This window comes from Rhinolophus sinicus, chromosome 1, assembly GCF_057876585.1.
Source record: "Rhinolophus sinicus isolate RSI-liver-muscle chromosome 1, RSI-T2T, whole genome shotgun sequence".
Taxonomy (NCBI): domain Eukaryota; kingdom Metazoa; phylum Chordata; class Mammalia; order Chiroptera; family Rhinolophidae; genus Rhinolophus; species Rhinolophus sinicus.
This window is the reverse complement of record NC_142501.1, coordinates 26,300,696-26,314,156: the sequence shown is the minus strand read 5'-3', so window position 1 is coordinate 26,314,156 and position 13,461 is coordinate 26,300,696. Positions and strand designations below refer to the sequence as shown.

General features: G+C 36.5%; 1 protein-coding gene across 11 annotated transcripts in view; it reads left to right on the top strand.

Moving 5' to 3' along the window:
• LOC141570143 (C-type lectin domain family 4 member A-like) overlaps positions 1–12,231 on the top strand; it is a 72,055-nt gene extending 59,824 nt beyond the window's left edge. For 6 of the 11 annotated variants that reach the window (XM_088797736.1, XM_074326079.2, XM_074326081.2 and 3 more), the window contains 4 exons: positions 2,010–2,132; positions 9,234–9,385; positions 10,462–10,577; positions 11,621–12,231. In XM_088797736.1, the coding sequence (XP_088653862.1) occupies positions 2,010–2,132; positions 9,234–9,385; positions 10,462–10,577; positions 11,621–11,765 (536 nt within the window). In that variant the 3' untranslated portion in view covers positions 11,766–12,231. The remainder of the gene's footprint in view (positions 1–2,009; positions 2,133–9,233; positions 9,386–10,461; positions 10,578–11,620) is intronic. The other 5 variants (XM_074326087.2, XM_074326085.2, XM_088797755.1 and 2 more) reach the window with 3 other exon arrangements.
• The last annotated feature ends 1,230 nt before the right edge of the window (positions 12,232–13,461 follow it).

Genomic DNA, 13,461 nt, shown 5'->3' with positions numbered 1-13,461 from the left:
ATCTAATATTCAGGGCTATGTACTTGACCTGCTATTGTTTGCTGGTGCTGCCTTGTCTCAGAGAATGAAAGATGGAATTTAGACCCTTTTCTATACATGTGAAGGTTGGTGGCTGTAGTAAATCATCCCCCATTTTGGACTAGGATTACAAAGGGTTGCCTCTTATGCAAAAAACCAACTTTCAGATGGACTACAGACTGGCTTTGAAAAGAAGAATAGTTGGAAGACCAGTTGTTTCTGATATCAAGACCCACTGCAATGTTATTATAATTAAAGTAATATAATAAAGATGCAAGTATAGGCAAATAGACCAGAGGAAAAGAATAGAGAGCTTAGTTACAGATCCAGCATATTTAAACTCCTTATATAAAACAGAAGGGGATATTACAGAGTTATAGGGACCATTAATTATCCGTAATTTAAAAATGAAATTGTTCTCCTGTCTCATATCATGTATAAAAACCAACCCAAGATGGATAATTGACCAAAATGTGAAAAACAAATCAAGAGCACTTTTTAGAAGATAAATGGAGAATATCTTAATGGTCTTGAGTCAGAAAATGATTTCTTAAACAAGTTACAAAATGTGCTAGCCAATAAATAAAATATTGACAAATTATGTTAATTAACATAAAAATTACTGTACAACAAAAAATACCACTGAGAGAAAACAGAAAGCCATAGGAGATGTTTGTAATGCACATAATTAGTAAAGAATTAGTGTACAGAATATATAAACAAATCTTTCAAATCAATATGAAAAATACTGACCGTACAACAGAAAAACGGGCAAAATTTTGAATAAGCACTATAGAACCAGAATGAAATGTCCAATAAACATATAAAATAGACATATAAAAACTCAACCATTAGTTTTGAAGGAAATGCAAACTAAATTCACTATGAGATCCCATTGCTAACATACAAGAATGGCAATAATTTAAAAGTGTGGCACTACCAGATATTGATAATACTGTGGAGCAACTGGACCTCTAATGAATTGTTGCTGGTAGGCGTGGAAAGCAGTAAACCCACTTTGGGAAAGCTGCCACTATCACAGTGGATAATATGTATATCCTATCACAGCAATTCCACTCTTAGGCATATACCTTGCAGAAATGCATGCTTAAGTCCTCTAGGATGCATGGTCAAAAATGCTGAGAGCAGCATAGCTTCCAATAGGCAGACACTGGAAATAATGTAAATCTCTACCAGAAGAAAAACAGATAAATGCACTTTAGTGCATTAAGACAATGGATCACTTTACAGCAATGAAAATGGGTAAATTAAATTTGCACATAACAACAGATAATGTTGAGTGGAAGACAACCAAAAGAAGACATGTTGTATGATTCCGTTTTATAAAGTACAAAAGCTGGCAAATGTGATCTATATGGTTTAGGGATATGTTATTAAGTGGTAAAATTGTGAAGCAAAGCACAAAGTGATTACTTTAAAAGCTATGGCATGATTACCTTTAAGAGAGAGGGAGTGAGCTGCATTTGGATGTGAAGGTCACCTGGGGTGTGGGTAATGTTGTGTTTCTTGATCTGGGTAGTTGTTACCTAGAATTTTCCCTTTACAATAATTTGATAATTTATGTTTTTTAGTTCTTTACATTTGGTTATATTTTGAAGTAAAAACATTTAGAAGATAAATAAATGTATAAGGTTCATAAAACTTTGCAGGACAGTGTTCACCAAAAATCTCCATGCTAACACAAATTCTGATAGAAAAGTATGCTTAAAAGCACATGCACATAAAGGCTTGCAAAACTACTCTCATAAAGTACAAAATGCACAATATGATGAAATATTCATTTTCAACAATTCTTTTCAACCAATTCACCTGAAACTGCAATAAAGGAATTGCATAGGAAGAAAAGAGAATGTGTGGGGCGGGGGGAGGCTTACTATTAGGGTGGGAGAGAGGTTAGAGCAGTCAGCCCCATTTCTCTAATTAAGCAGTTATATAGGGAAAGGAAACTAACTTTTCTCCCTCCTTGACAGTGACTCATTACAACTTTCTACACTGTAAGGGAAGCACAGGAGGGTTCCAGTTACCAGAGCATCACACAGCGCTGACGTGCATCAGAGGAAAATCAGAACGGAAAGGTACAGGTAGCAGAGAGCGTAAGAGAATTTCTTCATCATTTCCATTTCCATTCAAATTCATAATCTGGTTTAAAGTATATCAGTAATAAACCAGGAGAGAGTAAAATAACGTAAAATGAGAATCTGGCACAAAAATGAGCATCAGTAAATTGAGAGAATTATTTCTCATGACTGTAATCAGTTGAATAACTGGAGGATATAATGACACATTTATGGGCCATTCTTGGCATCTAAATAATAACATTAATTTAATTCCATTTCTTTTGATGCAGACATATCATAATAAGGACTGTTTCCTTCTAGAATATATAGCTTTGTTGAAGCATCTTTATCTCTTTTATTATTCTGGAATTTATAAAGTCTCATTTGGGAGAATGAGGAAATGCTTGAGAGTTTTACCATAGTTTTTGCCCCCCTCCCGTCTGTTAAAATGCCCTGCCAAAAGGCTTTGTTATGGAAGCACTTTAAGTATGAATGTAAATAGATGTAGGGATGTTGAAAAATAATCACTCCTTCTAAGAGAATGCATCATCTATATATCACATGGTGATGGAAGAAAACATATTGTATGTTCATAAAACATTTCTGGAAGAACACATAAAATACTCTTACAGGGTTTTACCTATAGAGACTAAGACTGAAGATGTTGGAAGAGAAAGTTTTAGTTTTGTTTTATCAAGATGATAATGTTGATATCAAGATAATTTATAGTGATATAAATATGAATGTGAATTATTTAATTAGAAAAATAGGCAATTTTTTAAAGAACAGTTTTACAGTTATAGCAAAACTGAGCAATTAATACAGAATTCCCATGTGAACAAAGTTTAAATGTGCAGAGCAGAATGTCAGTTCCAAAAGGATGGAATGGAGCTGGAGAAATCGGGAGGATACTGAACAGCAAGACATGCTCAGAGGAGTGAGAGTGAGAGTCATGGGGCAGGTGTTCCCATGTCATTCCCCTCCCCTGTGCACAGTTTCCCCAGTTATTAACATCTCAACATTAGTAAGGTACATTCATTACAACTAATGAACCAGTATTAATATGCTAGCATTAAATAAAGTTCATAGTTTATTCAGATTTCTTTAGGGTTTACCTAATGTTATTTTTTTTTTTATTCTAGGACCCCATCCAAAATACCTCATTACATTTAGTTTTCATGTCTTTTTAGGCTCCTCTTGGCTGTGATAGTTTCTCAGATGTTTCTTGGTTTTGATAACTTTGGCAGTTTTGAGGAATATTGGCCAGGTATATTGTCGGATGAGCCTCTATTGGAAATTAGCGGTATTTTTCTAATGATTAGATTGGGGTTATTGGTTTTTGAGAGGAGGATCACAGATATGAAGTACCATTTTCATCACATTATATCATATTTTCATCACATTATATTCTATCAACATGATTTTTGACAATTGATGTTGACTTTGATCACACGGCTGAGGTAATGTTTGTCATATTTCTCCAGTATAAAGTTATTCTCCCCCCCCCCCTTTTCATGCTGTACACTTTGGAGGGAAGTTGCTGTATGCAGCCCACAATTAAGTATTGAGGAATTATCCTCCCTGTCCTTTAAGGTGGAGCATTGTATCAGTCTGCTTGGGCTGCCATAACAAAACATAGGTATCCCCCGCTTTTCAGAAGTTTGCATTTTGCCACTTCACTTATACAAAAGACCTAAATTAGTACCTGTTTTTGTTAATCAAAGTAAATCTGAAGAGGATTTTCACTTTTACAGAACAAAGCAAAAAGCAAGCAAAGCAGTTACTGTTTGTTTTGCAGCAAGCTGTTAACAGAGACAGCACACACCTGAGCAGCAAGAGTGGCCCTGCCAAGCTCCTTCCCAGGCAACTGCACTCAGCATCTCAGCATCAAGCTGCCACAGCTTTGGTCTGTGAGCTTTGGTGCTTTATCTTGATTTATTTTGTGTGTCCATTAGCAACAAGATGTGTCCTAAGTTATCAGAAAAGCCTGAGAGGTTATTTTTTGGGTCTGAGGAGCTATGGCTCCTGTACTTGAAGACCCGTATTAGAAACCAAGCTCTGGACACTAGGTATGCTCATTGCTACTGGGGTATCATTTCTCTTAGGCCTTCTCAGCTGATAGAGCAAAAAAATATATATGTGTGTACTAACCTGTGTATTTACATATATCTATGAATATTTCTACATGTAACTATCTGTACCTATAATAAGTTAAACATCAGTTTTTACTGATGTCTCCAACTCTAATCCATTATCACATGCATCATTCTAGTCTACACCCCTTGATATCTTTAAGTGACAAATCTGGTTCTCACCATTGCCCAATACATTTACTTAATTATTCAATTCCAAGTAACACAGATAATAGTATCAGAATCAGAAACTCATATCACCATGGGAAACAACTTTATATCTAGAATACAGAGCTTATGCACAGTTTCTTTTGTCTTTTATAGACTCCATTTCCAAAGTTACTTAGGTCATCACCTTACACCCCACCCTCTTCAGTGTGGTTATTTCTTATACTTGTAATACAGTTAGATTCTATTGTCACAGTCTTCATTCTTTAATGGGATCCCCTGACCTCCTAAATGAATTTTAAAAATTTGCATACAATAAATATGTAAAGTTCTATGGATTTTTGACAAATACATAATGTCATATATTCATTATTACAGTATCACACAGAATAGTTTCAGCAGTCTAAAAATTTCCTGTGCTCCTTCCTCCTTTCCAAACTCTTAGTAATCACAGAAATGTTTACTTTCTCTATACTTTTGCCTTTTTCAGAATGCCTTACCATTAGAATTATACAGTAGGTAGTCAATTTACACTGGCTGATTTTACTTAGCAATATGCATTTAAGGGTCCTCCATGTCTTTTCATGACTAAATAGTTCATTTAAAAATCACTGAATATTATTCTTTTGTAGGTTGTATCAAAGTTGGTTTATCCTTCCATCTGTTAAAGGACATCTTGATTCCTTCCAGTTTTTGATGCTTGTAAATAAAGCTGCTGTAAACATTTGCATATAGATTTTAGTGTGGGCATAAGTTTTCAACTCAATTAGGTCAATACCACCTAGAGGATATTGTGCTGAGTGTAGTAAGTCAGACAGCAAAAGACAAACGTCATATGATTTCACTTATAAATGGAATCTAAAGAACAAAATAAGTTAACACACGACACAGAAACAAACTCAGAGATACAGAGAACATTTTGATGGTGGCCCGATGGGAGTGGGGTTGGGTGTGGGTGAAAAAGGGAAAAGATTAAGAAGTACAAATTGGTTGTTACAAAGCAGGCATGGGGATATAGGATATAGCATAAGGAAAATAGTCAGTAGTATGGTAATAACGATGTATGGTGTCCAGAACCCGCTGGCTTCACTAGTGAATTCTACCAAACATTCCAGTAGGATCTAATACCTGTCCTACTCAAAATCTTCCAAAAAACTGAAGAAGAGACAATACTGCCTAACTCATTTTATGAGGCCAATATTACCCTGATACCAAAACCTGGTAAGGATAACAAAAAAAAAGGGAATTATAGACCAGTATCTCTGATGAATACAGATGCAAAAATCCTAAAAAAAAAAATTCTAGCAAATCGAATATAGCAATGCATTAAAAAGAGTATACATCACGGTGAAGAGGGGTTCATCCCAGGGGCACAAGGATGAACCACATAAAAAAATAAAGGATAAAAATAATGTGATTATATTGATAGATGCAGAAAAAGCAATTGACAAGATACAACATTCATTTATGATTAAAACACTTAATGAAATGGAAAATACCTTAACAAAATACAGGCCATACATGACAAACCCTCAGCTAATATCATAATTAATGGTGAAAAACTGAAGTTCTATGTTCAGGAACACAACAGATGTCCCCTATCACCATTGCTTTTCAACATAGTATTGGAAGTCCTAGCCAGAGCAATCAGGCAAGAGAAAGAAATAAAAAGCATCTGAATTGGAAATGAAGAAGTTAAATTGTCACTTTCTTCAGATACATGATGTTATATATAGAAAACCCTAAAGACTCCACCAAAAAAGCTATTAGAAACCATAAATGAATACAGTACAGTTGCTGGCTACAAAATTAACGTACAAAAATCCATTGCATTCCTGTATACTAACAATGAAGTCTCAGAAAAAGAAAAGAAACAAACAACAACAACAAAAAACCCCGAAAACCAATTCCTTTTGCAATGGAAACAAAAAGAATAAAACTTCTAGGAATAAACTTAATGAAGGATGTGAAAGACCTATACACTGAAAACTATAAGACATTTTTTAAATAAACGGAAGAAGACACAAAGAAGTGGAAAGTTATTTCATGTTCATGGATTGGAAGAATCAGCATAGTTAAAATGGCCATATTACCCAAAGCAAAATACAGATTTAATACAATCCCCATCAAAATCCCAATAGCATTTTTTAAAGAAATAGAACAAAAAGTCATCAGATTTGTATGGAAGCACAAAAGACCCCGAATAGCCAAAGCAATCCTAAGAAAAAAGAATAATGCTGGAAGTAACACACTCCCTGACTTCAGCTTGTACCATATTGCCCCCAAAATAAGACCGAGTCTCATATAAATTTTTGCTCTAAAAGATGCATTCGGGCATATTTTCAGGGATGTCTTATTTTTTCATGTACAACAATCTACCATTATTCAAATATAGTCATGTCATTTTCTTCTGAAACATCGACATAACATACTAAATATGTCCATCTGGCTGATGATCTTAACTGGGGCTTATTTTCGGGGAAACATGGTACTATAGAGCAACAATAATCAAAACTGTATGGTATTGGCAGAAAAACAGACACACAGACCAATGGAATAGAATTGAAATCCCAGAAATAATACCACTTAAATATGGCAAGATAATTTTAGACAAAGGAGCCAGAAACATATGGTGGAGAAAGATAGCCTCTTCAATAAATGGTGCTGGGAGAATTGGAAAGCCATGTGCAAAAGAATGAAACTAGATTGCTATCTGTCACCGTGTACCAAAATTAACCCAAAATGGATAAAAAACCTAAACATAAGACCTGAAACAATAAACTGCATAGAAGAAAACACAGGTACTAAACTTATGGACCTTGGGTTCAAAGAGGATTTTATGAATTTGACCTCAAAGGCAATGGAAGTAAAAGGTAAAATAAATGAATGGGACTATATCAAACTAGAAAACGTCTGCACAGCAAAAAGAAACCATTGACAAAATAAAGAGGCAACCAACTGAATGGGAGAAGATTTTTGCAAACAACGCCTCGGATAAGGGGCTAATATCCAAAATGCATAAGGAACTCATACAACTCAACAACAAAAAAACAAAGAATCCAATTAAAAAACGGGCAGAGGATCTGAATAGACATTTCTCCAAAGAGGACATACAGATGGCCAATAGACATATGAAAAAATGCTCAACATTACTAATCATCAGTGAAATGCAAATAAAAATCACAATGAGATGTCATCTCACACCAGTTAGAATGGTTATCATCAACAAGACAAATAGTAACAAGTGTTGAAGAGGCTGTGGAGAAAAAGGAACCCTCATATACAGTTGGTTGGAATGCAGATTGGTGCAACCACTATAGAAGGCAGTGTGGAGGTTCCTCAAAAAATTAAGAATAGAATTAACATATGACCCAGCAATCCCTCTCCTGGGTATGTATCTACCCAAAAAATCTGGAAACATTTATCTGTAAAGATATATGTGCTCCGATGTTCATTACAGCTTTATTTACCGTGGTCAAGACAAGGAAACAACCAATAGATGATTGGATAAAGAAGATTTGGTATATATATTTCACAATAGAATACTACTCTGCCATAAGAAAGCATGAAACAGTGCCATTTGCGACAACATGGATGGATCTTGAGATTATTATGCTCAGAGAAATAAATCAAACAGAAAAAGTCAAGACCATATGATTTCACTGATATGTGGGACATAAAGCCAAAAGCAACAAGAAAGCAAGACAAACGAATAGGGAAACAAAAACTTATAGACGCGGGCTGGCCAGGTGGCTCAGGCGGTTAGAGCTCTTTGCTCCTAACTCTGAAGAATGCCGGTTCGATTCCCACATGGGCTAGTGTGCTCCCAACCACAAGGTTGCGAGTTCAATTCCTCAAGTCCCGCAAGGGATGGTGGGCAGCACCCCTGCAACTAAGATTGAACATGGCATTTTGAGCTGAGCTGCTGCTGAGTTCCCGAATGGCTCAGTTGGTTGGATTGCATCCTCTCAACCACAACGTTGCCAGTTCAATTCCTCAACTCCCACAAGGGATGGTGGACTATGCCCCCTGCAACTAGCAATGGCAACTAGACCTGGAGCTGAGCTGCACCCTCCACAACTAAGACTGAAAGGACAACAACTTGAAGCTGAACCACACCGTCCACAACTAAGATTGAAATGACAACAACTTGACTTGGAAAAAAGTCCTGGAAGTACACACCAATAAAGTTCTGTTCCCCTTTCCCCCCCCAAAAAAAAACACCCCTCCTAGACGCAGACAATAGTTTAGTGGTTACCAGAGGGTAAGAGGGGAGAGAGATGGTACAAGAGGTTAAACGGGGTCAAATATATGGTGATGAAGAGAATTGACTCTGGGTGGTGAGCACACAACATAGATGATGTATTACAGAACTGTACGCCTGAAACCTATGTAACTTTACTAACCATTGTCTCCCCAATAAACTTTAATTTAAAAAAAATCAGATAATTTTAATGTTTCTGTTGTATTGCCATGTATTTGTTTTCTTTTTCTTTTATATTAATTTTGAGAACATTTTGGTGTTTGGTATAATGAGTGATTTTCCACTGAAACCTAGATGTTAATGTATAATGTTCTGAGTGTCTGGATCTTATTTAACCCTGCTTTAGCTGGCTTTTCCTGATAGCACTATGGCAAGGGAAAGGGGGCCCTGCTTTGTTACTGCTTGTTGTAGGTAGACTTGACCTTTACACCTGATGGACGGGGGCTCCTTGTTACCTCTGGATGCAGATGGGAGTTCCGGTTTCCATGGGATCCCTCTTGGTCCTTAATTTTAACACACACTTTGTGAATTACTTTTCTTATATTGTACCTATATGGCCTTATGTCACTACAGACAAAGACTGGAGCTGCTGCCCAAAGGGTTGGGAGCCATTTAGTTTGAATTGCTACTTCATCTCTACTAAAGACGAAAATTGGAATGAGAGTGAGAAGAACTGCTCAGGAATGAAGGCTCACCTTCTAGTGATCAACACCAAGGCTGAGCAGGTACTTTCTAATAAATAATGAAGTCAGGAATTTTGTCTGGGTTTTGTACACCTTTTGGCTAGGGAGAACATTTTTCATTGTTTTGGGATATTGGCACTGGGGCAAAAGACTTTAAAATAGATGGGAAAGATCACTTAAGCCTTTACATTCCACACCTCGTTCCTGCTTCCATGAAACTGATCTCCCTCAAAATAAATGGGGACATTTAAAATACAATATGTGGGGGTTGAAAGGAAGAATGAAATTATTTCAGCCTGAAATATCAGTTTATTATTGCAACATGTAATTATTTTATAAATGACAGTTTAACAGAGAAGGGGTGTTAGGTCAAATAGGGAAATAAAGTTCAATCAGGAAGAATCACCATCAACAATCAGAAATGAAGCAAAAGAATCTGAGGTTGTGAAAGGAAAATAACTTAATCTGCAAATGTTTTCTCGTGCATAACTTTGGAGTATATCATCTCTTAGTGAAGAAAAGAAGGGAAGTGAGTCGGAGATGAGAATTCACTATGATCATGGATAGAAATTGCTTCCATATGTATTGAACATTGCTATACTCTGAATGTTTGTGTCCCCTCCACATTCATATGTTGAAATTCTGATTCCCAAAGGTGATGGTATTAGGAAGTGGGGCCTTCACAAGGTGCTTAGGTCATGAGCACCAATAAATTGGGTTAGTGTTCTTATAAAAAAGACCCCAAATCGCTACATCGCCTTTCCACTATGTGAGGACACAGCCAGAAGGTGCCAGACTTGCCCCACCATGCTAGTACCCTGATCTGGGATTCCAGCCTTCAGAACTGGGAGAAATAGATTTCTGTTGTTTATAAGCCACCCAGTCTGTGGTATTTTGTTATAGGAGCCCAAGTAGATTAAGACAAATATCATGCTCACAAGGGATGTCTACGTATGGTCCTGCACTGCACAGCTGGGGAAGGCCTAGGATCCTGAGCAGGGCCTCCATGTGTTTGTTCCTGCATCTTCTCCTTTCCTTCTCTTCTCCCTAAAGCCATAAAGAAATCAATTGAACGTGAATACTCTAGAGGCTGTCACTGCTTTCTTTTCTTCCTTCAGGAATTTATCACTGGGAAACTGGAAAAAAGGAACGCTTATTTTGTGGGGCTGTCAGACCCAGAGGGGACAGGACACTGGCAGTGGGTTGATCAGACACCATACAATCGAAGTGCCACGTGAGTATAGAATTCGATAAAGGAATCCTGTGTCTTGGATCATCAGGAATTTAGGGGGTCCACACTATCAATGCCAGCTGTTAGGTATTAAAATAAAATAGCTCACCTCTTCTTTAACTCTTGGGCACTATGTTAAATAATTTTATTTATTATCTACTTTAATCACGAAGAATTCTATGAGGCACACATTATTTTTCTCACTGTAGAGCTGAGGAAGCTGAGTTTAGAGAGTTTAGATACTTCAGTGAATATTATCCAGTGGTGGTGTCAGTGGCCCTTAAACCAAGTCTATCTGATTCCAAAGTCTGTGCTTTTAACCAGTACATTTATATTTCTAAATATAACAAATATTTATGTCTGTATTGATTATAACCATTGTTAATATTTACTATCTCTCATAAAGCAAATAAGCTAAATTCTCATAGTTTTATAATATTTCATATTTATGAGGGTATTTTAAAACTCTTAAGTACTTTAGGACATTTTAGTAAATTACTGCCTTTGGTCCTTAGGTGATATATGTAGGGGTATTACTTTATTCTTTGTTTTTTAGATATGTAAATGAGGGAAATTAAAATCCTTGTGCAAGATAACAGGAATAGTAGCAGATTCAGAGATTTTAGCTACTTCTTTAGACTCCAAAAGCAGTACATTTAAAAAAAGAAGAAGAAAAAAGGAAACAAACTACATTGATTGATACTTGGAACCAGGGAACCAAGGTAAAACCTTGTCATCATTAAAGGAGCAGTGGCAGTTCCCTAGGAACAGGGCGTATAGATGGACACATAGAAGGGAGCCTCCGGAATATCTACTGGGAAAGTGTTTATGCCCCAAGATAACACGGTACTGGATGGTGTAGGCTTAGTTTTCAAGGGAAATGTCAGAGACACAGATGGAGAAAACATTGCATGAGAAGTAGGAAAGGAATGACTTGGGCATATCTGCCTTGACTTTCACAAAGTTAAACCCCAGCTTTCTCCCTCACTGTCTCTAACCCTTCTCACTATTTGAAGACACATCCTCATCCTTTTTTCCCCTTTCAGATTCTGGCACCTAGGTGAACCCAGTGATCCTGATGAGCGTTGTGCTGTTCTGAATGCTCGTCAGCAGAGATGGTGGGGCTTGAATGATATCCCCTGTGATCTACCTCTAAGATCAATTTGCGAGATGATGAAGATCTACTTATGAATGAAAATTCTCCGTGAACATGTGGTTGAATTGGTGTCCACCATTAAAGAGAGAGCTAATTTGCTTTTTGTTTTTATTTTTTTTAAACTTTTTTTTTCAGTTGGGGAATTTTGGGGGACAGTGTGTTTTTCTAGGGCCCAACAGCTCCAAGTCAAGTCATTGTCCTTCAATCCAATTGTGGAAGGCGCAGCTCAGCTCCAGGTCCAGACCCCGTTTTCAATCTTAGTTGCACGGGCCGTAGCTTATCATCCATGCGGGAATTGAACCGGCAAACTTGTTAAGAGCTCAGGCTCTAACCAACTGAGCCATCTGGCTGCCCCTAATTTGCTTTTTAAATTTCATTTGTAAGCTTGTATAAGTGATCTCCATAGAATTTTCCAGTAAGCTGTCACCTAGTTCACCTATGATAAAATCAGTGTACACATTCATTTATTTATTCATTAATAAAATGAAAATATACTGAGCATTTTCCATGTGCAGACACATACTGGAGAGCCTACCTGCAGACAAACGGAGGAAGCATGAGCCTCCATCCCAATATTGGTCTAATTGCTAAGGGGTTCGATACTGATATAATGATATGATGTGGATTTTTCTCTTTATGGGTTGGTCAAAAGAAAATAATACTGAATATTACATTCCATTTCTCAGAGAGATTTATTATTTTCACTGAAAGCAAACTATGTAGCAGTTGGAATATTATACACCTCAGTGTAAGATAAGTTTCAGCCTTTGTCCAGTGGGCTCTTGGGCTCTTAACATTCTCTGTTTGGTCTTGGATTGTTATTTAACATCAGAGTACAGCCATAGGCTAATCAGAGATTGAGTATTAGATATTTAGAATTATAGTTATTATTGGTGTGAAAAAGAATATAAACAGAGCCTCTTTAAAAAGGGAGTTGGAGTTGCCATCCCAGAGGAAGTGCCTTGCATGTCTTACTCTTCCTCTGAGATGTTAAAACTTGGCAAAATGACCTTTGAACTGGACCTAAAGGAGCACTGTATCCCAAACAACTGTTTGCAAGGATAACAAAAAAAGCTGATATTATGACTACCTGGCTGAAAATTAAAGACATTCTTTAGAATTATCATTACTATGTTAGTCTATCTGCACCTATAGAAATCCCTTCTATCTATTTATGTAATTGTTCCCCTTACGTGTCTCATAAATACACCTTATCTTCAACTTATAGTTGGAATGCTATTTAGGTTTCTGCCTGAATCACAGCTTTTGGATCTCAAATGCTTGTTTCCTCTCACTTTGGCCTTTTGTTTTTAGGTTAACACTGGTGAGTTAATACAGATTTATATTCATCAGGTATTTTGATACATTTTTTCTTTAGTTAAGTTTTATGGTTTCTATGTATGGTTTGCCACTCCAAAGGTCCTCTGGTGTATTTGTAGTCCCCTTTTTTACCAAAGTTCTCACAGATCATTTTCATTTACAACAATGTAAAATATATCATATTTACAATAAAGCCTGTAATTCATTGCTTTAGTATAGTAGTTATAATTGATCATGATAAAGCTAATTCTCACCATGGTTATCCCAATATGACCTGAGATCATACCCTGATATTCTTGATACAACTCAGTAATTACATTTGCCACTCATTTCCCATCAATATCTAAAGTTTAGTTATTTTTATATAGGTCTGATCATATTTATTGTATGTAGAATTTATCAGTTTATTTC